The sequence below is a fragment of the Streptopelia decaocto genome (genome assembly GCF_964273445.1).
Source record: "Streptopelia decaocto genome assembly, chromosome: 26".
In the NCBI taxonomy this organism is placed as follows: Eukaryota; Metazoa; Chordata; class Aves; order Columbiformes; family Columbidae; genus Streptopelia; species Streptopelia decaocto.
Genome location: NC_138681.1, coordinates 1,795,564 through 1,818,961, shown reverse-complemented (window position 1 = coordinate 1,818,961; position 23,398 = coordinate 1,795,564). Strand labels below are relative to the sequence as shown.

Here is a 23,398-nt window from a genome sequence, read left to right as displayed (position 1 = left end):
ACAGCGCCCCCTGGCGGCCCGGGGGACTGAGGGGGGGAAGGGAACTGCGGGAAAGCGGCCAGCGCGGAGACACGAGCGAGCCCAGAACCCCAGAGTGTGAGCGGCTGGAGGGACCCGGAAAGCTCATCCAGTGCAATCCCCCCGGAGCAGGAACACCCAGCTGAGGTTCCACAGGAAGGTGTCCAGGGGTTGGAATGTCTGCAGAGAAGGAGACTCCACACCCTCCCTGGACAGCCTGGGCCAGGCTCTGCCACCCTCACCCCAACAAGTTGCTTCTCATCTTCCAGCGGAACCTCCTGTGTTGCAGTTTGCACCCATTGCCCTTGTCCTGTCCCTGGTTGTCACCAGCAGAGCCTGGCTCCATCCTCCTGACACTGCCCCTTTCCATCTTGATCCCCAGCAATGAGTCCCCCCTCAGGCTCCTCTTGTCCAGCTCCAGAGCCCCAGCTCCCTCAGCCTTTCCTCACCCGGGAGATGCTCCACTCCCTCCAGCATCTTGGTGGCTGCGCTGGACTCTCTCCAGCAGTTCCCTGTCCTGCTGGAGCTGAGGGGCCACAACTGGACACAAGATTCCAGGTGTGGTCTCCCCAGGGCAGAGCAGAGGGGCAGGAGAACCTCTCTGGACCCAGCTGGTCTCCCATCCAAGCACTGACCGGGCCCGACCCCTGCTTAGCTTCCCACATCAGACAAGATGAGGCATTCTCAGGGTGCTACGGCTGCATATATTTTATATATATGTATATATGTTTCCTAAGTATATCCTGATAGTATCTGAACTAAACCCTTTATTCAAGGGCAGAGCAGAGGGGCAGGAGAACCTCTCTGACCTACTGACCACCCCCTTCTAACCCACCCCAGGTCCCATTGGCTTCCTGGCCACAAGGGCCCCTTCCAACCCCGGACATTCTGGGATCCCGTGAGCGCATTGAGGGGCGTGGTCATAGGGGGCGTGATCACACCAGAGGGGGCGTGGCCATGTGACAATGGGCGTGGCTACGCAGGCGCAGTGGCCGCAGTTCGCGCGCTTCGCGGGCTTGGCCAAAAACGTCGGTTTTTTCGTTGAAAATCGTCTTGCGCTGCAGCCCTGGCAGCAAACCGAGGGATCCCAAGGGTGTCCCCCCACCCCCGGGGCTGTGACACCCACCCTGCGCGTCTGACACCCCCAGGGAGGGGATGTGGCACTGGTGTCACCTCCACAGGACCCCCCACCCACCATGCAGGGTCTCCAGCGCCCCCACTAGAGGCCACAGACAGGACGGACAGAGCACTTGTTTTTTAATGAAGGGACAAGGGAGGGGACACCCCCTAAGTGCCGGGGTGGGCACAGAGCCCTGGCGAGCCCCCCTGGGACAAGGTGACACACGGGGACACATCCAAGGGCTGGGAGGTGGCAGCAGCAGGACCAGTCCCTGCCTGTGTGTGTCCATCACGCTGTGCGGGGGGATCCCCCCCATCCTGGGGGGTGCAGGAGCCCCCGGTGTCTCCCATGGGGGACCTGGCCTGGTCTGGGCTCTGTGCTGTCCCCTCCTCCGGTGCCAACTTGCAGCCATCGGTGACCTTGGCGCCGGGCCTGCCGTCCTGGATGACGCTGACCTGGCTGGGCAGGGACCCCCCGGCCGGGCTGTCCCCAAGGGGACCGGTGGCACCGGGAGAGCCACCGCCATCGTCCCTGCGCCGAAGCTCCGCCATGTCCCCCGCGTCCTCCGGCCTCTTCCGCGGCCGCCCCCGCCTCCGCTTCTGCGGGGCGGCGTCACCGGCCGGCTCCGGGGGACGCTTGGTGGCCTTGGGGCGCTGCGAGTCCTGGGGACCCTCGCTGCCCGCCGTGCCGCGGGGGTTCGGGGGGCTCTCGGCGGCGGGGACGCCCACGCCGGGCAGCAGCACGTTGAGGATGGGGACGGTGGCTTGTTGGCTCAGCAGCCCGGCCGCCCCATTGGCCCCGGGGGGCAGGGAGGGGGACGCCGTGCCCACCGGCAGCGGCAGGGCCACCTTCATGGTGGCTCCCAGGGGGGCAGCGGTGATTTTGGGTGCCAGGATGGGAGGGGAGGAGCGGACGGCGGCACCGGGTAGCGCCGGTCGGTCGCCCGGTGGGACGCGGGGCAGGAGCAGGGGCAGGCGGGCGACCAGGGCGTTCACCTGGGGGCTGCTGCCCGTCCTGGGGGGCTCCGGGGGCTTCTTCTTCTCTGGCCGGGGTGGAACGGGGGGCTTGGGGCCGCTCTCGGTCTGCGGGCAAAGCGGTGGTGGCAGGGGGACATTGCGGTGGGTCTGGGGACCCAGGGGTCCTGGCTGCCCCCCAGGCGGGGTCTCACCTGCCCCTGGCTCCTGTCGCCGCTCTCAGCAGCGTCCAGCCCGTTCTTCTTCCCCGCCGTCGGCGTCCGGCTCTCACGGTGGCTCTTCTCCGTGCGCTCTGTGGGTGCGCAGGTGACAAAGGGGGACCCCCACATCCCCGCCGTGGGCGGCCGGAGCAGGGGGGACGCGGCACCCCAGGGGACCCCGTCACCCACCCGAGACCACCATGGCCATGACGAGGTCAGCGCGGGGCGAGCGGGCGCTGATGATGTGCTGCTGGATGAGGAACTGCGCCACCTCCACGATGTTGTTGAAGGAGCGCTTGAGGATCTTCTCGGCCCAGTCGCAGGTGAGGGCGCAGGCCGCCTCCATCACCTCGCTGCTGTACGACTGCACCAGGTCCGCCAGCTCCGACTGCTGCTGGTGGGACGAGCCGTCACCCCCCAGCACCGACAGGACCCCCCGGTGCGTGCGGAGCCCCATTGTGACCCCCCGAGGAGTCACAACCTTTGGGGGACCGAGCAGAACGTGCTCCTGGAGAGCGCATCCCTCCCCATTGCGTCTTCATTAGACCTAACGAGCGAGGGGGCTCGTTACCCTGCCCAAGAGGGCGGTGGCCACACAGTGGCCACGGGCCACGCGTTTCGCGGGGTTGCGTTGGCAATCAGCTCTGGCGGCACCATCCGGGAGCCCCAGCAGCGAACCGAGGGACCCTCTGGGTGTCCCCTCCCCACGTGTCCCCACACCGGCAGGACTTACGGTCTCGGTCACTTTGAGGTCCAGGCTGGGCAGGGGCGGCAGGCTGACCACCGTCTTCCTCCGGATCCCGCTGTAGCAGTACGTTTGGCAGCGTTAAGGCGTTTTGCGGTCACACCGACGCGGACGCGACCGGTCACGACTCCCAGCGGGCTCGCGATGGGCTCAGCAACGGGAAAACCCGGCGACGCAGCAGCTGCTGCCGCCAGCCCGAGCGGCTCCCGGGCGCGCGGAAGGATATTTCGACTGGCCCCGGCCCCCCAGCCGCCGGGCTTTGATATTGGGGAAGATCTCCCGGATGATCTTGCCGAAATTGGCGGCGCTCAGGGGGCGGCAGCAGAGGTTGTCGCAGTATCGCCTGCCGGGGAGAGTGCGGTTAACGCCATCCTGCCCTTCTCGCTGCCCGCTGTGCTCCCCGTGTTGGGCTGTTCCCAAACAACCCCCGGCGCTCGCCGCCCTCCAAACCGGGCTCCCCGGACAAACCCGGAGGCTCCCGGTGCCGGAGCTGCCCCCGCGCTCACTTGTAGGCGTCGTAGACGTCCTGCTTGGGCAGGCAGGTGTCCGTGTGCTCTTCCAGGTGGTTCCGGATCCAGTTGCACGCGTGCATGTACTCGGCCGTGCTCAGCGAGCTCAGGTCCAGGCTCCCGCTGCTCCGGGGGAGCCCGAGAGAAATATGTAATCAGGGAAAAAGCAGCGTGGATGGAGGCAGAGCGTAGCAATCTCTGCCCCGGCCTCTCGCCATCGGTGTCACCCGCCATCACCCTACAGCCCCCGCTGTCCCCGAGGCGGCTCCAGCACCCACCTCTTCTCCCCCAGGCTCGGCCCCGACGGCAGCTTGAGGTAGAGGTAGAGCTTGTCGTTGTCCGAAAACTTCTGGACATCTTGCTGCGCTCAAAGGGTCCACGGGGAGGGGGAGAACGGACCAGAGACAAAGGTTAAGGATCCAAAATCAGGAACTCGTTACCCTCTTAACGACATAACCCACGGGTGGCTTTGTCAGCCCATGAGGGAACTGGGTGCATGAGGGGACAGGAGCTGCCCCTCGAGGGGACGGGGAGGGTTGTCCCCCAATTTCTTGGGGCTCATCCCCGCAGCCAGATTGTGATGTGACAGCAAATGGGCTCCGGCAGAACCCGTCACCGCGTTTCTGAGCGAGGGGTGGGACACGCCGTGTGGCGGGGACACTCACCAGGATGGCGTCCACTTTGTTCTGCACGGATTTGCTGCGCGGGACAGACAAAAGGCGTTAGCACGGAGCAGGACGACACCCGGGCCACCCCCCAACCCGCCCGGCTCCCTCCGGGGGGGCTGCACCAAACCCATCGGCCCCAAACTCATTTTTGCACCCAAACCAAGCGCCGCTCCGCAGCGCAAGAAGCCACAAGGCACCGCGACGCTTCGGTCCCCGCGGCTGCAAATTAATGAACCTTATTAAATTAACCCACGCGGGGTGACGCTCAGACTAACGGGAAGGGCTGCCCCGGGGAGAGCGAGCGCTGCCCTTACGAGATGGTGCCCTGCAGCCCCTGCAGCAACGTGCTCGACTCGGTCGCGCCGCCCCGGGTGCCGCCGGGTGACAAATCTCCCTTCTTGGTGGCTCGGGCGCTCAGGTCGTCGTCAGCCATGGCGCTGGGATCCTGCCAGGAGGAGAGAGAACAAAACGGTGGCTTAAAAAAGGGGGAGGACAAACCCTTCGGAGCTGGAAAGTGCCCAGGGGGCACCTGCGGGGCTGTTGGCATCAATGGGGACGGTGGGGACAATAGGACAGGTCCCCAGTGGTGTGGGGTATGGGACACCAGGAGGGCAGGTCCCCCAAGGCGTGGGGACATGGGAGAGCAGGACAGGTCCCTGGGGACATGGGACAGCAGGAGGGCAGGTCACCAGAACAGGACACCAGGAGGACATGTCCCCAGGGGTGTGGGGACATGGGACAGCAGGAGGGCAGGTCCCCAAGGGTGTCGAGACATGGGACAGCAGGAGAACAGGACACCAGGAGGACATGTCCCCAGGGGTGTGGTGACATGGGACAGCAGGAGGGCAGGTCACCAGAACAGGACACCAGGAGGACATGTCCCCAAGGGTGTGGTGACATGGGACACCAGGAGGACATGTCCCCAGGGGTGTGGTGACATGGGACAGCAGAAGGGCAGGTCCCCAAGGGTGTCGTGACATGGGACAGCAGGAGGGCAGGTCCCCAAGGGTGTGGGGACATAGGACAGCAGGAGGACATGTCGCCAGAACAGGGACAGCAGGAGGACAGGTCCCCAAGGGTGTGGGGACACGGGACAGCAGGAGGGGAGGTCCCCAGGGATGTGGGGACATGGGACATCAGGACACGTCCCTGGAGACATGCGACACCAGGAGAGCAGGTCCCTAAGGGCGAAGGGACATAGGACACCAGCAGGACATGTCCCTAAGGGGTGTGGTGACATGGGACACCAGGAGGACATGTCCCCGGGGGATGTGGGGACACGGGACACCAGGAGGTCCCCAGGGACATGGGACAGCAGGAGGGCAGGTTCCCGGAGGACGAGCGCAGCCCCGCCGGTGGCAACTGCCGGGGAGGGGACAAGGGACCGGGACAGCGCGGCCCGCGCCCGGCGGGGCCGGTGTCGCACCGGACCGGACCGGAGCGCCCCCCGCCTCGACCCGCACCCACCTGCGGGCGGCTACAGCCGGGGCCCCGCTCGCCTCATGCCGGTTCCCGCCGGTTCGCTCCGGTTCCCGCCGGTTCGGCCCGCTCCCCGCCACGTGCCGCTGCCCCCCGCGCAACAGGAACCGAAAGTGCTGTGCCCCACCGGGACGCGCCCGCGGGCCCCGCCGGACGCTTTTTTTCTGATTGGTCGTGGAGCCGCCTGTCCGCCTGGATACGGCTCTTTCCTTAAACGCGATTGGCTGCTCTGGCTTTCCTACCCGGATACAAGCGAGGCGGGTCTCCTGAGTGGCCGCGAGCGAGCTGAAGTTCGCCTAGTAACAGGCTTCTGATTGGTGGGGCTGGAGCAGGAAGTGAGAGCGTAAACGAGCCGGTGCGTGTTCAATGCGTGTGCAATGCGTGTGCATGCACGTGACGTGCGGGCGTGCGCTGTGCAGGGGGCGTGTGCACGCGCGACGCCCGCACGTGCGCGTGCGCTTGCGAGATGCGCGTGTGCACGGTGCGTGTGTGCACAGTGCGTGCGCGCCGCGGGTGTGCACGGTGTACGTGTGCACGTTGTGCGCAGTGTGTGTGCAATGTGTGTGCACGTTGTGTGCAGTGTGTGTGCAATGTGTGTGCACGTTGTGCGCAGCGTGTGTGCAGCGTGTGTGCAATGTGTGCGTGCACATTGTGTGCAGTGTGTGTGCAATGTGTGTGCACATTGTGTGCAGCATGTGTGCACGTTGTGTGCAGTGTGTGTGCAATGCGTGCATGCACATTGTGTGCAATGTGTGTGCACATTGTGTGCAGTGTGTGTGCAATGTGTGTGCACATTGTGTGCAGCATGTGTGCATATTGTGTGCAGTGTGTGCACAATGTGTGCGTGCACATTGTGTGCAGCATGTGTGCAATGTGTGTGTGCACATTGTGTGCAGTGTGTGTGCACATTGTGTGCAGCATGTGTGCACGTTGTGTGCTGTGTGTGCGCAATGTGTTGTGTGCACATTGTGTGCAGTGTGCGTGCACATTGTGTGCAGTGCGTGTGCAATGTGTGTGCACATTGTGTGCAGCATGTGTGCACATTGTGTGCAGTGTGTGTGCAATGAGTGCGTGCACATTGTGTGCAGTGTGCGTGCACATTGTGTGCAGTGTGTGTGCAATGGGTGCGTGCACATTGTGTGCAGCATGTGTGCACATTGTGTGCAGTGTGCGTGCACATTGTGTGCAGTGTGTGTGCAATGGGTGCGTGCACATTGTGTGCAGTGTGTGTGCACATTGTGTGCAGTGTGTGTGCAATGGGTGCGTGCACATTGTGTGCAGTGTGTGTGCACATTGTGTGCAGTGTGTGCACAATGTGTGCGTGCACATTGTGTGCAGTGCGTGTGCAATGTGTGTGCACATTGTGTGCAGTGTGTGTGCGCATTGTGTGCAGTGTGTGCACAATGTGTGCGTGCACATTGTGTGCAGTGTGTGCACACTGTGTACAGCGTGTGTGCAATGTGTGTGTGTACATTGTGTGCAATGTGTGCGTGCACACTGTGTACAGTGCGTGTGCAATGCGTATGTGCACATTGTGTGCAGTGTGTGCACATTGTGTGCAGTGTGTGTGCACGTTGTGTGCAGTGTGTGTGCAATGTGTCTGTCCACATTATGTGCAGTGTGTGTGCAATATGTGTGCACATTGTGTGCAGTGTGCGTGTGCAACACGAGTGCACTATGTGTGCACAGCATGTTCTTGCTGCAAACCAGCGGCTCCCGCTCCCAGCACATAGACCAGGTTTGTTTTTGGGGAGCACACCCTGTGCCCCGCACGAGGGGCAGCTCAGGGCCCCCGCTCCGGTCACACCCCTGGTTTGCGGCTCCTGAGAACGGGTTAAAAACGATCACAGGCGAGAGCAGAGGAGGATGATGGAGCCCTCCGGGTTTATTGAGGCGCGCACGGGGTGCACGGTTCTCGGGGTTTGCTGAGTGCGTGGAGCCCACGAGCCCACGCACAGGGGGGTTTTGGGGTGCGGGGAGGCCGGAGGTGGCTACAGCCAGATGTCGGAGGTGCAGTCCCCGCCGGGGTAGCGCATCTCGTGCGCCAGGCAGGGCCCCTCGGGCTCCCGCCCAAAATCCACCAGGAAGCCGCGGTTGACGCTCAGGCCGCCCCGCTCCGTGTCCACGTCCAGCTGCAGCATCACGGAGCCTTCCCTGGGTGGGGGGACAGCGGGGACACCTCTCAGGAGCCGCCCAAATTCCGTCCCCCAGCCGCAGGGTCGGCACCTCCCGCTCGTACAAGCGCCCTCGGTTAATAATTGGAATTTGTCTTACTTGATGAGGTCGGGGTAGAACTGCCTGTCCCAGGCGCTGTAGAGGGACGTGGTGACATAGAGCCGCTTCCCGTCCAAGCTGAGCTGGATCATCTGGGGTCCCCCAGGCACCCGCTTCCCCTGGGAGGGGACAGAGGTGCTGCTGGAGGGTGTGGGGCACAGGGACAGCTCTGCCACCCGCATCCCACGGGATGTCACCCGCACCGCGCGGGATGCAGCGGAGCAGCAGCATGAGGACCCGCTCACCTTGATGACAAAGGGCTCCGGCTGGCTCGGCAGCTCCTCGTCCTCACACACGGTCACGGGTCCCCCCTTGGTGATGCTGCCGCCCACAAAGACCTGCAGAGGTGGAGACAGCGAGGAGCACAGGATGTGGGGGGTTGAAGGGCCCTGGAAAGCTCATCCAGTGCAACCCCCCGGAGCAGGAACACCCAGCTGAGGTTCCACAGGAAGGTGTCCAGGGGTTGGAATGTCTGCAGAGAAGGAGACTCCACACCCTCCCTGGGCAGCCTGGGCCAGGCTCTGCCACCCTCACCCCAACAAGTTGCTTCTCATCTTCCAGCGGAACCTCCTGTGTTGCAGTTTGCACCCATTGCCCCTTGTCCTGTCCCTGGTTGTCACCAGCAGAGCCTGGCTCCATCCTCCTGACACTGCCCCTTTCCATCTTGATCCCCAGCAATGAGTCCCCCCTCAGGCTCCTGTTCTCCAGCTCCAGAGCCCCAGCTCCCTCAGCCTTTCCTCACACGGGAGATGCTCCACTCCCTCCAGCATCTTCATTGCTCCGTGCTGAACCCCCCGAGAAATGGAGGAAACACACGCGGGAGCTGCGGCCGCCCCACCTGTCCCACCAGGCGCGGCCGGTGGGTGTCGGAGATGTTGTACTGGCGCACGTCCCCGTGTAACCAGTTGCTGAAGTACAGGAACCTGTCGTCCAGCGAGATGAGGATGTCGGTGATGAAACCTTTGGGGAGGGGACAACAAGAGCTGCAAAAGGAGCCGGCGGCACCGGGAGCACCGGGGGCACCGGGGACCCGTCTCCGCGGGGATGCACCCACCTGGCATCTCCGGGAGGAGCCACCCCTGCACCTTCTTGCTGGGGACCTGGATCACCTTCTGGGCTGCCCAGGTTCCACACTGCGGGAGGGACGGGACAGGGCACGGCCCCGCGGGCTCAGCGCAGCGTGAAACCCAACGCCGGGGCAGGCGCCGCTTTGGGAGCGGTGGGAAACCTCATCTCGGGCTCCGGGACCCGCGGAGGGGCTTTGGGGGCTAAAAACTTGGCTATTTTTCCAGCTCGGTTAGTTGGGTTGAGGGAAGTTGTCCCCCCTCCTCACCCACCGGGTCGTTAGACGCAGCTGGGAACTTTGCTCGGGCTGTTGCAAACCCACAACAAAGGCGTAAATAAACCGCCTTTAAATTAAATTAGATCATTTCAGCCTCAGCTCCTGCCAGTTGGGACAAGTCTGGGGAGGTGCCCCCACGGCTGCTCCTGTTCTGGGTGTGTGGGGATGAAGGATGCAGGATTTGGGATGTGGGATGCGGGATGCAGGATGAGGGATGAAGGATGTGGGATGGGGGATGCGGGATGGGGGATGTGGGATGCGGGATGGGGAATGAGGGATGCGGGATGGGGGATGCAGGATGGGGGATGAGGGATGCAGGACTTGGGATGCTGGATTTGGGATGCAGGGTGCAGTATTTGGGATGCGGGATGCAGGATGGGGGATGCAGGATGTGGGATTTGGGATGCAGGGTGCAGAATTTGGGATGCAGGATGGGGGATGCAGGATGCAATATTTGTGATGCAGGGTGCAGAATTTGGGATGCGGGATGCAGGATGTGGGATGGGGGATGCAGGATGGGGGATGCAGGATGCAGGATTTGGGATGCAGTACGGGGGATGTGGGATGCAGGATGCAGGATTTGGGATGCAGGATGGGGGATGCAGGATTAGGGATTTGGGATGCAGGATGTGGGATTTGGGATGCAGGATGTGGGATGCAGGATGCAGGATTTGGGATGCAGGATGGGGGATGCAGGATGTGGGATTTGGGATGCAGTATGGGGGATGTGGGATGCAGGATGCAGGATTTGGGATGCAGGATGTGGGATGCAGGATGCAGGATGCAGGGTTTGGGATGCAGGATGGGGGATGAGGGATGCAGGATGCAGGATTAGGGATTTGGGATGCAGGATGCTGCGCGGGGGCAGCACCCCCATTTCCCCCAGCCCTATGGAGCACGTGCGCACCTCAGTCTTGTAGAAGCGGTGGATGGCGCTGCTGATGGTGCAGCCCACGAAGCCCTCGGCCGCCTCGGGGTTGTGCAGGAAGCGGATCTCCAGGGGCGCCGCGTCCTCGCCCAGGTCGATGGCCTGAACGTAGGTGTGCGCGGTCCAGTCCCACACGTTGAGCCGGCGGCCGTAGCGCCCTGGGGGGAGGGACAGGGTGCTGAGGGGTCTCCGGGACATGTGCGTTGAGCTTGGGTGAGTCCTCAGCACCACCACATATTGGTTGCTTTGGAACCCGCCCGGTACCCAACGGGGACCATCTCGCTGGTTCGGGGCTGGGAAGGGCAGTTTGAGCTTTGAGCTGGGGCTTCACCTCTGCAGCCCAAATCCCAGCCCAGGTCCAGCTCAACAGCAGCGTTTAGGGTCAGTCTTGGGCTGAACTCGCGTGTTGGCAGCACAAGGGCCGGGCTGGTTGTGTTTAAATCCATGTGGCCTCTAGGAATGGGTGTGAAATTTGTTTGGCAAGCAAATTGTCTTGGACACTTTAATCTACACCCGTTGGCATCGGGTCTCCCTTGCAAGTGTTGAAATGTGGCTTTCTCGCCGCGTCTCCCTCCCGGAGGATTCAACAACCATTTTCTCACCTTTCTTCAGGTCGTTTGGGTCGAAGCCGTTCCCCAGGCATTTGGGGATCCCCCACTCGGTGCTGATGAGGACGTTGTGGCGCGGCTGGTACCAGAAGTCGTAACCCATCGGTGGGCACTTGTCCCCTTTCTCCCAGTTCCCCTTGACCTCGAAGGTGTCCCCGTCCAGCAGGATGAACCCACCTGACGCAGAAACAAAACCCATCGGGGGCGAGGAAATCACCCGCATCAACAGTTATAAACCACGCAGTGATGGAGCAACACGGTGCTGGGAGAACTGGGTGAAGCCTCCGGGATGTGGGGACCCGTCCATGGGGGGACTGGGGGGTCGGGGGTACCTTTGCCGTTGCCAGCTGGGTCTCCCAGGGTGCTGATCATGATTTCGCCGCTGCCCAGGCAGTGGGAGGTGTGGGGGTAGCCCAGGTCGCACCTCCAGAACACGTCCTCGGGGTTGACAACCTGCGAGAGTCCCCGACGCCGTCACCCGCTCCGTGCCAGCCCGGCCGGGGTGAGCGGGTGTCGCGGTTTAACCCGAGCTGGCAACGCGGCCACGCGGCCACTCGCTCACCCCATAGGGGAGAGAATCCAAAGGGAAGGGAGGAACCGGATTGAGATAAACAAGGTCTAATAAAATAACAAAATACTAATGCACTACTAGTAAATATATATATATAATAGAAATAAAAGATAGTCGAGGCAATTCCTCATGAACACGCTGAGCAGCCAGTCCCAGGAAACGGCCCCTGGTCCCACAGCCCATCCCAGAGAGAGAAAAGAGGGAAAGAGGCAGAAAAGCCCAGAGGCCTCTGCAAAATGGCAAAAGGCCCAACTAAACGTCCCGACCAAAACTCCTCCGGCTGCGCCAAGAAGAGCAAAGAGATGAGAGAGCCGGAAACTGGAAGGCCCCACTCTTAAATAATCAGCATGATGCTAATGGGCTGGAACACTCTGGTTGCTCGGTGTGGGTGTCAGTCCAGCTCTGTCCGTCCATCCCCTTCCTCGCTGCCTCACCCCTGTGGGCAGAGCTCAGAGTGTCCTTGGCTCTCAGAGCAGAGCAATTCAACACATTAACTGTGCTGGGCTGGGATCTCTTGCTCTCAGACTAAGTCCAAATAACGAGCGATGGAAAAGGAAGGTTTGTAACCGCATGAGGATGATTAACCCGTTTTCAGTCAAGCCAGCACAGCGCGGCAGCTCCTGCCGGACCTCAAGACGGGACTTGCCGTGTAGCCAGCAGGGCCAAACGTGCCCGGTCCCGCGTTACCGGGCATGCCGGCACATGGGACGGCTGCCACACTCGCCCCAAGTGGCTGGGGAGACACTGGGGTGGCACTGGGGGGCCCTGTGTCCTGAGAACCTCATGTCCGTCTGTCCAGCCCTCCAGGGATGGTGACTCCAGCACTGCCCTGGGCAGCCTGTTCAATGCCCCACAGCCCTTTGGGGAAGAATCATCCCCAAGATCCCATCTCCAAACTCCATTTTTGATGCTGAGGGTGGGAAAACCAGGTTGCCCAGGGAGGTGGTGGATGAATCATCTCTGAGAACACCCCAGGTTGGGTTGGATGCGGCTCTGAGCAACCTGGTCTGGTTGGGGATGTCCCTGATGTGGTGGGATGTCCCTGATCTGTTGGAGATGTCCCTGATCTGGTTGGATGTCCCTGATGTGGTTAGATGTCCCTGATCTGTTGGAGATGTCCCTGATCTGATTGGATGTCCCCAATCTGGTTGGATGTCCCTGGTCTCTTGGAGATGTCCCTGCCCATGACTAGATGGTCTTTGAGGGTCCCTCCCAACCCAAACCCTTCCATGATCATGAACCACAGAGTCATTTTGGTTGGGAAAGAGCTTTAAGATCAAGTCCAGCTGTTCCCCACTGCTGGCACTGCCCCATGTCCTGAGAACCTCGTGTCCGTCTGTCCAGCCCTCCAGGGATGGTGACTCCAGCACTGCCCTGGGCAGCCTGTTCCAATGCCCCACAGCCCTTTGGGGAAGAAATTGTTCCTAAATCCAACCTCAACCTCCCCTGGCGCAACTTGAGGTCGTTTCCTCTGCTCCTGGCGCTTGTTCCTGGGGAGCAGAGCCCGACCCCCCCTGGCTCCAAGCTCCTTTCAGGCAGTTCAGAGATCAGAAGGTCTCCCCTCAGCTCCTGTTCTCCAGCTGAACCCCCAGGTCCCTCAGCCGCTCCATCACACTTGCGCTCCAGCCCCTTTCCCGCGTCTCAGCCGCAGCTCGAGGTACCTTGAAGAGCCGGGGGGCACGCGGGTCGGTGCCCACGTCCACCACGTAGATGCGGGAGGAGATGAGGCTGGGGAGGACCAGGCGGTTGCGCTTCTTGGTGACATCCCCGAAGCAGCTGCTGCAGGTGTTCCAGCCGGAGTGGTGCAGCTCGTCCCCCACGTTGGGCATGGGCAGCCGGTGGATCACCTGCAAGGGGGTTTTTACATACGTTTCCCAAGCACGAGAAGGCTCAAGGTCTTGGGGAGGGCGAGATAATCATCAGGGTTTGGTACCACGTCAGCAGCTTTGGGGAATGAGCACCAAGCGGTTGGTTTAATACCGAGATGAAGCGTTTGGTACCTGGCAGTAGCGCGGGGACGCGGGGTCGACATCCACCGTGGCCAGAAAGTCGGGTTTCTGTCTCCCGGTGTTCCTGTAGATGCACGGCACGTATATGATCTCCTCCCGGGGACCTTACAAGATGGAAACGGTGCACGAGCATCAGAATAAGTGATGGTACAAGAGCTCCCGTCCTCGTGGCCGCTGGGACCAGCTTGGCTGTGGCTTAAGCCTCTTGTATCTATACCATTTGTTGGTGGCCTCTACGTTGCTGCCTCTCTGGGTGCTTGGCTGACTGGTGAGCAGCTGGATTGCTCCAGATGCGAGTCATGACATGGACCAGTATCTAAAGCATTACTGTAAGGAGGGAATTTGGCCTTAAATACAAGCTTGAGCCTCAGATATAGATACAGCCATTAGGAAAATAATTTTTGTGTGTCCAGCATAAACCATAAATACAGTCCAGCTATGCTGTGAACTTCTCGACTAAACCTGCATAGTGTTTGGCCGGCAAAGAATTGATTCGACCTGTTGGGTTTTGTGGTTAACAGGGTAGAGCATCTGAGTAGTATTGCAATAGGACATGGGAACATTGCAAAGGGTGTGGGGGAAAGAGAGAAAATGGTATATTGCAGACAGAGAATGACATTTCAGATCATTAACAGCAAAAACGGTTTTCTACCTTTGAAGGATATAAAAACAAGGGAGGAATTTCAGACCCTGCATAAACTGTAGAAAGAAAATGTCCGAAGGAGACCCATGGGAGAATTTAGCCAGTATTTACATTGTGAGAAGTCAGTAAGGAGGTAAATCAGGGGCACAAGTGACACCTGTCAGTCCAGCCCATCCATTCCCACCGAACCTCCTTTGGGCAGCCACCGGTGCCCCGCTGCGCTGCCACCCGTCCCGAGCCGCCGAAACACCCGAAAGGCTTTGTTGTGATGCCGCGATCGATGCTCGGCCCCGGGACGGACCGGACACCAAAACTCGGCTCTCGCGTGGGGTCGTGCCGGGATAAACTATTGCCAAAGCGAGCGCCGGCAGGGAAAACTGGTTTGGGAAATGCTGAGGAAGGGACAACGGTGGGAGACGGGGACAGAGGTGATGTGGGACCTTTGGGTTTGATCCCAAGCAGATAGCGTCTGGTTTTGCAACGTGGGGCCTTTCTAGACCTTTGTAAACCTTTCTAGACCTTTGTAAACCTTTCTAGACCTTTGTAAACCTTTCTAGACCTTTCTAGACCTTTATAAACCTTTCTAGACCTTTGTCAACCTTTCTAGACCTTTGTAAACCTTTGTAGACCTTTATAAATCTTTCTAGACCTTTGTCAACCTTTCTAGACCTTTGTCAACCTTTCTAGACCTTTATAAATCTTTCTAGACCTTTGTCAACCTTTCTAGACCTTTGTCAACCTTTCTAGACCTTTATAAACCTTTATAGACGTTTGTAAACCTTTCTAGACCTTTATAAACCTTTATAGACGTTTGTAAACCTTTCTAGACTTTGTAAACCTTTCTAGACCTTTACGAACCTTTCTAGACCTTTGTAAACCTTTCTAGACCTTTGTCAACCTTTCTAGACCTTTATAAACCTTTCTAGACATTTGTAAACCTTTCTAGACCTTTATAAACCTTTCTAGACCTTTGTAAACCTTTCTAGACCTTTACGAACCTTTCTAGACCTTTGTAAACCTTTCTAGACCTTTGTAAACCTTTCTAGACCTTTATAAACCTTTCTAGACATTTGTAAACCTTTCTAGACCTTTGTAAACCTTTCTAGACCTCCAGGCAGTGGTGCCCATGTCGGCCTCGGCTTTGAGCAGCCGCAGGTGCCACCGTAACACCTGAAGAGGTTTGTTCTGATCCTGCCATCGATATTTGGCCTCGGGACGGGCCGGACACCAAAACTCGGCTTCCCCAAGGCTGGCTGGGAACCCTCTGGGAGAACGGGGTTGATGGATAAAAGCGTCGCTTTAATCTTCCCCGAAACGCCCCCAGTTCCACACTTGCCTCTCATGGCGTCCAGGGGGGAGGCGAAGCCGGGACCGCACGCTCCGCACCCTCCTGCGGCGAGAACAGAAACCACCAGAAATCAGACGACTTGAGGGCTTTCAATGCCCCTTTGTTAGCCCCGCCGGAGCGGTTGTGTTATTGGCAACATCTGGGGCGACCTGGGATGCCCACGGCCAGCCCAATGACCCCCAGAAAGGTTTGGGGAGCCAAAAAGGCTCATTAGGAAGCAAACACCCCGCCCAAAGGGCCCGTTTTCCCCATTTCCGACGCCGGAGCCTGAGGAGAGGGAGGAAAAGCTCCAGCTGAAGTGTCCGACTCGCTTTGCTGCGTCAGCTGCTTATTTGTTTCTTATTCATTATTCTTATTCTTATTCATTTTATGTGTCCATGAAGCACCGAGAAACCCCCCCTGCCCCCCGCCGCTCCCTTCCCCTTAGGTCACTCCCGCAAAACCAGCCCCGGCAAAGCCGGGCTTTGCACCAGCTTTGCACCAGGTGAATAATGAGAGAGTGTAATGAGAGGCTTTGAATCCTCAGGCTCCTTAAACATCTCCTGAGAAAATAAACCCTTCCCAGCCGGAGAAAACACCACGTTCAACCCCCCGTTTCTTGGGAATTTGGGTTTTCTGGCTGCTGCAGAAACACAAGCGCAAGAGCCAGCGCTGAAGGAGTTTGGGGGGATTGGGGAATAGCCCCAAAGCTTCTTCTGGAGAGCAAATGGTGATTCTTACCTGCGCTGGAGCCGGAGCTCACCTGCTGGACATGGAACGGAGCCGGAGCCGCCTGCATCCTGCAGGAAGGGGCGAGTTCGGGGAGACGATGCGGGTCTGGAGAAGGTGCAGGTCCAGAGGAACCAGGCGGCTCCGCGGGGCTTCGGATATAAAGGGAGCGGGATGGGGAGGAGGGTTTGGGAGGGGACGTGGAGGGAGGATCCGCACGCCCGGGGCTGTGGGAGGGACTGGGGCAGCACGGTGCACACCCATGGGGCACATACGTGTAGTATGTATATGGGGCACACACATGGGGCACATACGTGTAGTATGTATATGGTGCACACGCATGGGGCACATACGTGTAGTATGTATATGGGGCACACGCGTGTAGTATGTATATGGGGCACACGCTTGGGGCACATGCATGTAGTATGTATATGGGGCACACACATGGGGCACATGCATGTAGTATGTATATGGGGCACACGCGTGTAGTATGTATATGGGGCACACACATGGGGCACATACGTGTAGTATGTATATGGGGCACACGCGTGTAGTATGTATATGGGGCACACACATGGGGCACATACGTGTAGTATGTATATGGGGCACACGCGTGTAGTATGTATATGGGGCACACACATGGGGCACATACGTGTAGTATGTATATGGGGCACACGCGTGTAGTATGTATATGGGGCACACACATGGGGCACATACGTGTAGTATGTATATGGGGCACATGCGTGTAGTATGTATATGGGGCACACACATGGGGCACATACGTGTAGTATGTATATGGGGCACACACATGGGGCACATACGTGTAGTATGTATATGGGGCACACACATGGGGCACATACGTGTAGTATGTATATGGGGCACACATGTGGGGCACATACGTGTAGTATGTATATGGGGCACACGCGTGTAGTATGTATATGGGGCACACACATGGGGCACATGCATGTACTATGTATATGGTGCACACGCATGGGGCACATGCGTGTAGTATGTATATGGAGCACACACATGGGGCACATACGTGTAGTATGTATATGGTGCACACCCATGGGGCACATACGTGTAGTGTGTATATGGGGCACACACATGGGGCACATACGTGTAGTATGTATATGGGGCACACGCGTGTAGTATGTATATGGGGCACACACATGGGGCACATGCATGTACTATGTATATGGTGCACACGCATGGGGCACATGCGTGTAGTATGTATATGGAGCACACACATGGGGCACATACGTGTAGTATGTATATGGTGCACACCCATGGGGCACATACGTGTAGTATCTATATGGGGCACACATGTGGGGCACATACATGTAGTATGTATATGGGGCACACAGATGGGGCACATACGTGTAGTATGTATATGGGGCACACGCGTGTAGTATGTATATGGGGCACACACATGGGGCACATACGTGTAGTATGTATATGGGGCACACGCATAGTGGACACACATGGGGCACATGCATGTAGTATGTATATGGGGCACACGCATAGTGCACACACATGGGGCACACCCGTCGTGCACACTCACAGGGCACACGCATCGTGCACACGCACGGGGCACACGCGTGGAGCACACACACGGTACACGCGTAGTGCACACCGGGAACACGCATGGAGCACACACACGGTACACACACAGGTCCCTTCCAACCCCTGACCCGAAACCAGCCTGAAAGGCTGCGCTGAAATGAGACACGGGAAGGTGCAGCTGATGCACAGAACACTTTTATTGGTGTTTGAAGCAGAACACAAAGCAAAGCAGCGTCAGGGAACAGGCCCCTCTCTCCACCATCCTGCACCTCGTGCTCCTCGGCCGTGTCTCGGTCGCCCCGAGCCGGGAGCAGCCGCCGAGAGCTCGTGCCGGGGGAAGAGGCTCCAGGAAGGACCCGGTTCCGGAGTGGGCGCTCGGCTGCCCTTGGCCTCGCTGTGCCCCAGCGTCCTTGTCACCGCTCCACTGACCCAACCCCAGCTCACGTTAGCAGAACCCGAGACCCCAGACCCAATTACCCCACACTCTTCGTTAACAGCCGCACAGTGGAAGAGCGAGGAGGAGGGAACCTGGCTGGGGCGCTTAGTTAAAGACCTCGGTGGTGGCGTCTCCGCAAGGGAAGTGGATGGCATTAGCCAGGCACGGCCCGCAGGGCTCCTTTCCGAAATCCACCAGGAAGTCCTTGTTCACGGTCAGGCCTCCTCTCTCGGTGTCCACATCGATCAGCACCATGACGGCGCCTTCCCTGCCGGGGGACACGAGCACGGCCGCTCCAGCCCAGCACACGGCGGGAGGTGCCGGAGCAGGGACGCGGCTCCCGGAGACCCGCGGTGGCTCCAGCCCCGTCAGCCTGAGCCCCCGACACTCTCACCGGCAAAGCCCCGGCCCTGCAGCTCCGCGCCGGCCCAGCCTGAGCCGCTGGGACTCACCTGCCCGGGAGGTTCCACCCCAGGGAGCCGTGGGGACAACATCGGGACAACCTGTCCCCCCACAACCCCGGCCAGGCCCTTGTCCCCCCAGCCCGGGCGCCGATCCCGTCCCCGGCCGTGCCCCAGAGGCCCCTTTGCCCCAAGCCCTCCTCACCGGACCATGTCGGGGTAGAACTGCCTGTCCCAGGCGCTGTACAAGGAGGTGGTGGCGTACAGCCTCTTGCCGTCCCGGCTGAGCTGCAAGCGGGCGGGGCCGCCGTACACCCTGCGGCACTGCAGGCAGAGCGGGGCTGTCAGCGCTGGCACCGGGCGCCGAGCCCCGTGGGCACCGCAATGGAGCCGCAGCCCCGAGCCCGGGCAGCCCCAGCCCAGCTGCGCTCACCTTGATCACCAAGGGCTCGGGCTGGCACTTCAGCTCCTCGTCCCGGCACACGGCCACGGGCCCACAGCGCACGATGCTGCCTCCCACGAACACCTGCGAGCGGGACAGAGGGGCCATGGCACCCGGTCCTGCCCAGGGACCCGGCGCTGCCGGCCCTGCTGCCCCCGCCTCACCTGTCCCACCAGCCGGGGCTTGCAGCCCCTGGTCAGCTCGTACTGGCGGACGTCTCCGTGCCACCAGTTGCTGACGTACAGGAACCGGTCATCCGGGGAGATGACGATGTCCACGATGAAGGCTGCGGCACAGAACAAGCGGCTCCAGAGCTGCCCCGGGGGCGGCGGCTCCAGCTCGGGGGGTGCGCAGCCCCCAGCCCCTCCCAGCAGCCCCCTCGGGTCCCCCCACACAGGGCGCCTCTGCGGCCACACCAACCTGGCATCCTGGGCATGATCCAGCCCGTCACCTCCTTGTCCGGGATGCGAATCACCTCTTCCACCTCCCAGCAGTCTCTCTGCACGGGGAACACGGGCAGCGCAGGCTGAGCCCCCTCTGTGCCCCCCAACCCGTCCTGCCACCCCCCGCTGGCCCCAGGCCGGGGCTCCCGCTCGCGCAGACACTCGCCTGGCACTTGTAGAAGCGGTAGATGGTGCCGCTCAGGGCGCAGCTGACGTAGCCCTCGGCAGCGTTACGGTTGTGCAGGAATTTCACGCTCAGGGGCAGGGAGTCCTCCCCCAGGTCGATGCACTGGGTGACCCTGCGGCACGACAAGTTCCACACGTAGATGTTGCGCCCGAAGACACCTGGGGAAAAGGGAAACTGAGTCATGAGAGGGGGGATGTGCCCATGGGGACTCATCGCTCCCCAAAGCGCCCGCACACGGGGACGGTCACGGCATTGACCAGCCAGAACGGGCAGAGAAACGGCAGCGGATTGGGAGCAGCGGGAGAGACGAGGAGCCGCTCCTCCCATCCCACCCCACGGGGGTTCTGGCTCAGCACCCCGGTTCCCTCACCTTTCTTGAGGTCGTCAGGGCAGAACCCGCGTCCCACGGCATTGAGGGCAAATCCAGATGTGCTGATCAGGACGTCGAGGCACGGCTGGATCCAGAACTGGTACCCGCCCGCGGGAGACTCGCAGTCCTTCTCCCAGTTCCCCTTCAGCTCATAGTTGTGTCCATCCAGCACCACAAACCCACCTGCCGCACAAAAGGGGACGCGTGACAAACCGCAGGCTGCGCCGCCAGCCCGGTCCGTGTGTCCGCGGGGTCACTGGGGACAAAGCACCTTTGGAGTTGCCGGCCGGGTCTCCCACGTTGGCAATCAGGACGTCACCGCACGGCAGCTGGCGGGGGACGTTGAGGTAGCCCTTGTCACACGACCAGAAGACGCACTCGGGCGCGATGATCTGCAAAAGGGACACACGGCGCTCAGGCTCCCGCCGCTCCGCTCCTGTCCCGCTCCCCGGCACAGTTTGCCAGCGCAGGTCTCGCACCGTCCCCAGCACCCGCAGCGGTTTTGTCCCCGAGAGACCCACATGCTGGGGCTGCTCCCTCTGCACAACACCAAGAGCAGTGACCCCGACTCCAACAGCCCCTCTGTCCCCTCCCGGCCATGGGACACGGGGTGTGCGCGACTTCCAGCCACCAGAACAGAGACAGGACGGCGAGGACGCTCGGAGCCTCCCTGGCTGGGAGGGACAGAGCGACCTGTGTCCCAGCTCCAGAGCGCCGAGAGGAGACGGACAGAGAACCTTCGACCCGGGACGGCCCCAGAAGCACCAGTTCCCAACTCCTTCCCAGGAACTTATCACCAGGTCCCCCCCGGCATACCTTGCACAGCCGGGGAGCGCGGCACTGGCATGCCAAATCCACCACGTAAATGCGGGAAGAAATGAAACCGGGCAGAATCAGCTTGTTCCATCGCGTGCCACAACTCTCAGGGCAGGCGCAGGGATCGCTCAAGCCAAACGAATGCAGCTCGTCCCCGAGGTTGGGCATGAACAGGCGGTGGATCACCTAGGCGGTCAAGGCAGAGTTAGGCTGGGCTGAGGGCTCAGGGCACACGGGGACCCTTGAGCAATGGACGGCTGGGCTCAGATCCACCCCGTGCTGGGGACAACCCGCCCTGCAGCTTCAGAGCCGGGAAATGCCGGTTTCCCACGCAGGTGGCCCCAGGTTGGCCCAGAGCACAACAGAACGGCTCCGAAACGGCAGCACGAGAGCAAGAGCTGCAAGTCGGCAAATTGCTGCAGCTCTGCAGCCCCGACTCAGCAGGAGCATCTCCCTGCAGAGCAGCACCCACGGATGACCCCGAGCCCCAGAGCTCCCGGGCAGCACCGAGATGCTCTGGAAGTGAGTTGGGAAGTGAGTCGGAGCCGCCCCATCCCCGGGACAGCGAGAGGGGATGATCAGCCAGAGCCGGCACCCAGAGCAGAGCGGGACACGCGGGGGACACGCGGAGCCGGCAGCGGGTCCCCACACCCCGGTGACAGCCGTACCTGGCCATAGCAGGGCGAGCAGGGGTCGAGGTCGATAGTGGCCAGGAAGTCAGGCTTCTCATTGCATGTATTCCTGTAGGTGCAGGTCACGTAGGCGATCTCCTCCCGAGGAACTGTAGGAGAGAAGCTGCTGTTAAACCTGCCCGGAGCCGCACAGGGCAGGAAAAGCTGCCGCAGGTTTGCTGAGGGTGCCGGGCTGGTTTTCGGGGTGCTACAAGCCCCTCATTGCTCAGGGCCACCTCCCGACCCCAGTTCTGATCCAGACCCAGGGGCGGCGGCACAACAGCCGTGGGTCCCCACAGAGTCACCGTTTGCTCCGGTTGGAAGGGGCTCAGCAAACACGGGGGATTCCTGGTGGTCTCGCTGCCATGGAACTCCCTCCCGACCCCCCGGTGCCCTACCTGGTACACAGCACCCGCCTTTCACAACGTCCTGGCAGGTCTGGAACTGCTGGCACGGAACTTTGCATTTGTTTGCTGTGGGGAGAAGAGAAAAACGTGAGGAACGGCCCCGGCCTTGGAAGGTGCCGATTCTGAAGGTTCCATCCCACCCCACGAAGCTTCTACCCCCCGGCTGCAAACAGGGACAGACAGACAGAGCTGCCCCCAACCCCACGGCAGGACAGATGGACCAGCCGGGAAACACAATGGGTTCTTGTCTGCATCAGCCCCAGCTCTGCCGTCCCGCAGTACGGAGAGGGACAAACCCGGTCCTGTGGGACTCGGTGTCACCAGGGACTGTCACCCCTGGTCCCCGTGGGACTGGGTGTCACCGGGGACTGTCACCCGGTCCCCCTGGGTGTCCCCAAGGGGTCCCTGCACCCCTGTCTGATTCCAGGCAGTGGCTGCGGTGGCCACAGCATCTCTCACCCATGCTGGAGCTGCGGGTCCCTCTCCTGCGAGCGGAGCTGCTGGCGCTGGAGCTGCACTCGTGTCGGTCTCGCCGGAGCGGGGTGTCTGGGGCTACGGCTGCTCCCGGGGGACTTTATATCCCAACCCAGGGGTGGGGGGACAAGGCGAAGCTGCCCAGGGAGGAGCCGTCGCTCCCCAGCGTTTGGGAGGTGCCAGCCCAGCACCACAGTTGGTTTCCGCCTTTGCCAACTGCCAATCTGGGCCAGAAATCTGCTGTTCCGTGCAGGTCTGTTCCTCAAACGCCATCTCCCGTATCTGATCCCGGGCTCTGCTGCTCCCCAGGGGCTCCGCTGGCTCCGAGGCCTCATGTGCCAGCCCAGGAACAAGCTCAGCGAAGCCATCGCCGTCCCCGCGCCGCTGCCGCACCGACGTGCCGAGGCTGCAGATTCCAGGGAGGGACGGGGAGCCCAGCGAGATAATGGCCCCACCATTCACCTCCTGGCCATTACCCGCGGTGGACACGCCGAGGCCACCAAAGGCACCTCCGAAATGTGGCCCCTGAGCCACAGCACGTCCCTGGCTCGGGCTGAGCTCCAGCATCTGCTCCATGGGCACCCTGGGGCCGGCACCAGTTCACACAGTGCCCGGCACCAGCGTGGCCAAAACGGGAATAAACCGCCCCAAAACCCTGCGGGAGCAGCAGAGCCCCCGTTCCAGGGTCTGAGGGGCTGGACAGAAGAGCTCTGGGATCAGGGTCCCCTCCCTGGGTCACCATGGGCCCAGCTGCCACCAAATGCCAAACTGACCCAGGGAGAGACCCCCCAAGCACCACAGAACATGAACAAGCATCGTGTCTCATGGCAGAACTGCTCCACCTGTGGGCAAATGCCACGGGTGGAGTGATCACCCCACGCAGGAATGTGGGAACATCCGCCAGCAGAGAACCCTTGAGATCCCGATCACAGGAGCTGCGACAGTCGAACAAGCCAGTGTCGGGTGTTCTGCCTTCACGTTCGTGATGGGATGAATAGAGACTGACCAGAAACTCATACACAGGAGTGGAAAACAAGTCAT

The 23,398-nt window shown here is 60.9% G+C and overlaps 3 protein-coding genes across 4 annotated transcripts; all 3 read right to left on the bottom strand.

Moving 5' to 3' along the window:
• Positions 1–1,263: 1,263 nt before the first annotated feature.
• Positions 1,264–5,867, bottom strand: RFX5 (regulatory factor X5). Of its 2 annotated transcripts, none has more exons than XM_082073064.1 (10): positions 5,702–5,867; positions 4,549–4,679; positions 4,232–4,265; positions 3,845–3,927; positions 3,564–3,689; positions 3,284–3,400; positions 3,046–3,127; positions 2,502–2,706; positions 2,307–2,404; positions 1,264–2,220 (listed from the first exon to the last, which is right to left on the bottom strand). In XM_082073064.1, exons 2-10 carry the CDS (start codon positions 4,665–4,667, stop codon positions 1,306–1,308), a joined length of 1,779 nt encoding a protein of 592 aa, XP_081929190.1. In that variant the 5' UTR covers positions 4,668–4,679; positions 5,702–5,867; the 3' UTR covers positions 1,264–1,305. The 2 variants fall into 2 exon arrangements, with proteins under 2 accessions (XP_081929190.1, XP_081929191.1); XM_082073065.1 differs by having other exon boundaries at positions 2,502–2,703; positions 5,702–5,865.
• Positions 5,868–7,590: 1,723 nt separating this feature from the next.
• LOC309450303 (methanethiol oxidase-like) lies at positions 7,591–15,446 on the bottom strand. Its single transcript, XM_082073102.1, has 11 exons — positions 15,419–15,446; positions 13,437–13,549; positions 13,098–13,283; positions 11,198–11,318; positions 10,860–11,042; positions 10,237–10,415; positions 9,042–9,120; positions 8,826–8,947; positions 8,233–8,325; positions 7,988–8,106; positions 7,591–7,867 (listed from the first exon to the last, which is right to left on the bottom strand). Exons 1-11 carry the CDS (start codon positions 15,429–15,431, stop codon positions 7,705–7,707), a joined length of 1,371 nt encoding a protein of 456 aa, XP_081929228.1. The 5' UTR covers positions 15,432–15,446; the 3' UTR covers positions 7,591–7,704.
• A 2,559-nt stretch (positions 15,447–18,005) lies between these two features.
• LOC309450399 (methanethiol oxidase-like) lies at positions 18,006–22,933 on the bottom strand (the record flags this gene model as incomplete). Its single annotated transcript, XM_082073234.1, has 12 exons — positions 18,006–18,414; positions 18,753–18,871; positions 18,981–19,073; positions 19,154–19,275; positions 19,410–19,488; positions 19,599–19,777; positions 19,990–20,172; positions 20,261–20,528; positions 20,806–20,991; positions 21,474–21,586; positions 21,875–21,949; positions 22,549–22,933. The coding sequence occupies 12 exons, from the start codon at positions 22,931–22,933 to the stop codon at positions 18,252–18,254; spliced, it is 1,965 nt and encodes a 654-aa protein (XP_081929360.1). The 3' UTR covers positions 18,006–18,251.
• Between the last annotated feature and the right edge of the window lie 465 nt (positions 22,934–23,398).

What these genes read in the sequence shown, in the direction of transcription:
- RFX5 (XM_082073064.1), bottom strand. Translation starts at nt 4,667, where the DNA reads ATGGCTGACGACGACCTGAGCGCCCGAGCCACCAAGAAGGGAGATTTG. An exon ending in ACAAAGTGGACGCCATCCTG is followed by an intron (nt 3,928 to 4,231) that starts GTGAGTGTCCCC and finishes CTTTGAGCGCAG; the next exon opens with CAAGATGTCCAGAAGTTTTC. An exon ending in CATGGCCATGGTGGTCTCGG is followed by an intron (nt 2,405 to 2,501) that starts GTGGGTGACGGG and finishes GCGCACCCACAG; the next exon opens with AGCGCACGGAGAAGAGCCAC.
- LOC309450303 (XM_082073102.1), bottom strand. An exon ending in GCTCCTCCCGGAGATGCCAG is followed by an intron (nt 8,948 to 9,041) that starts GTGGGTGCATCC and finishes CCCTCCCCAAAG; the next exon opens with GTTTCATCACCGACATCCTC. An exon ending in CGGAGCCCTTTGTCATCAAG is followed by an intron (nt 8,107 to 8,232) that starts GTGAGCGGGTCC and finishes GTCCCCTCCCAG; the next exon opens with GGGAAGCGGGTGCCTGGGGG.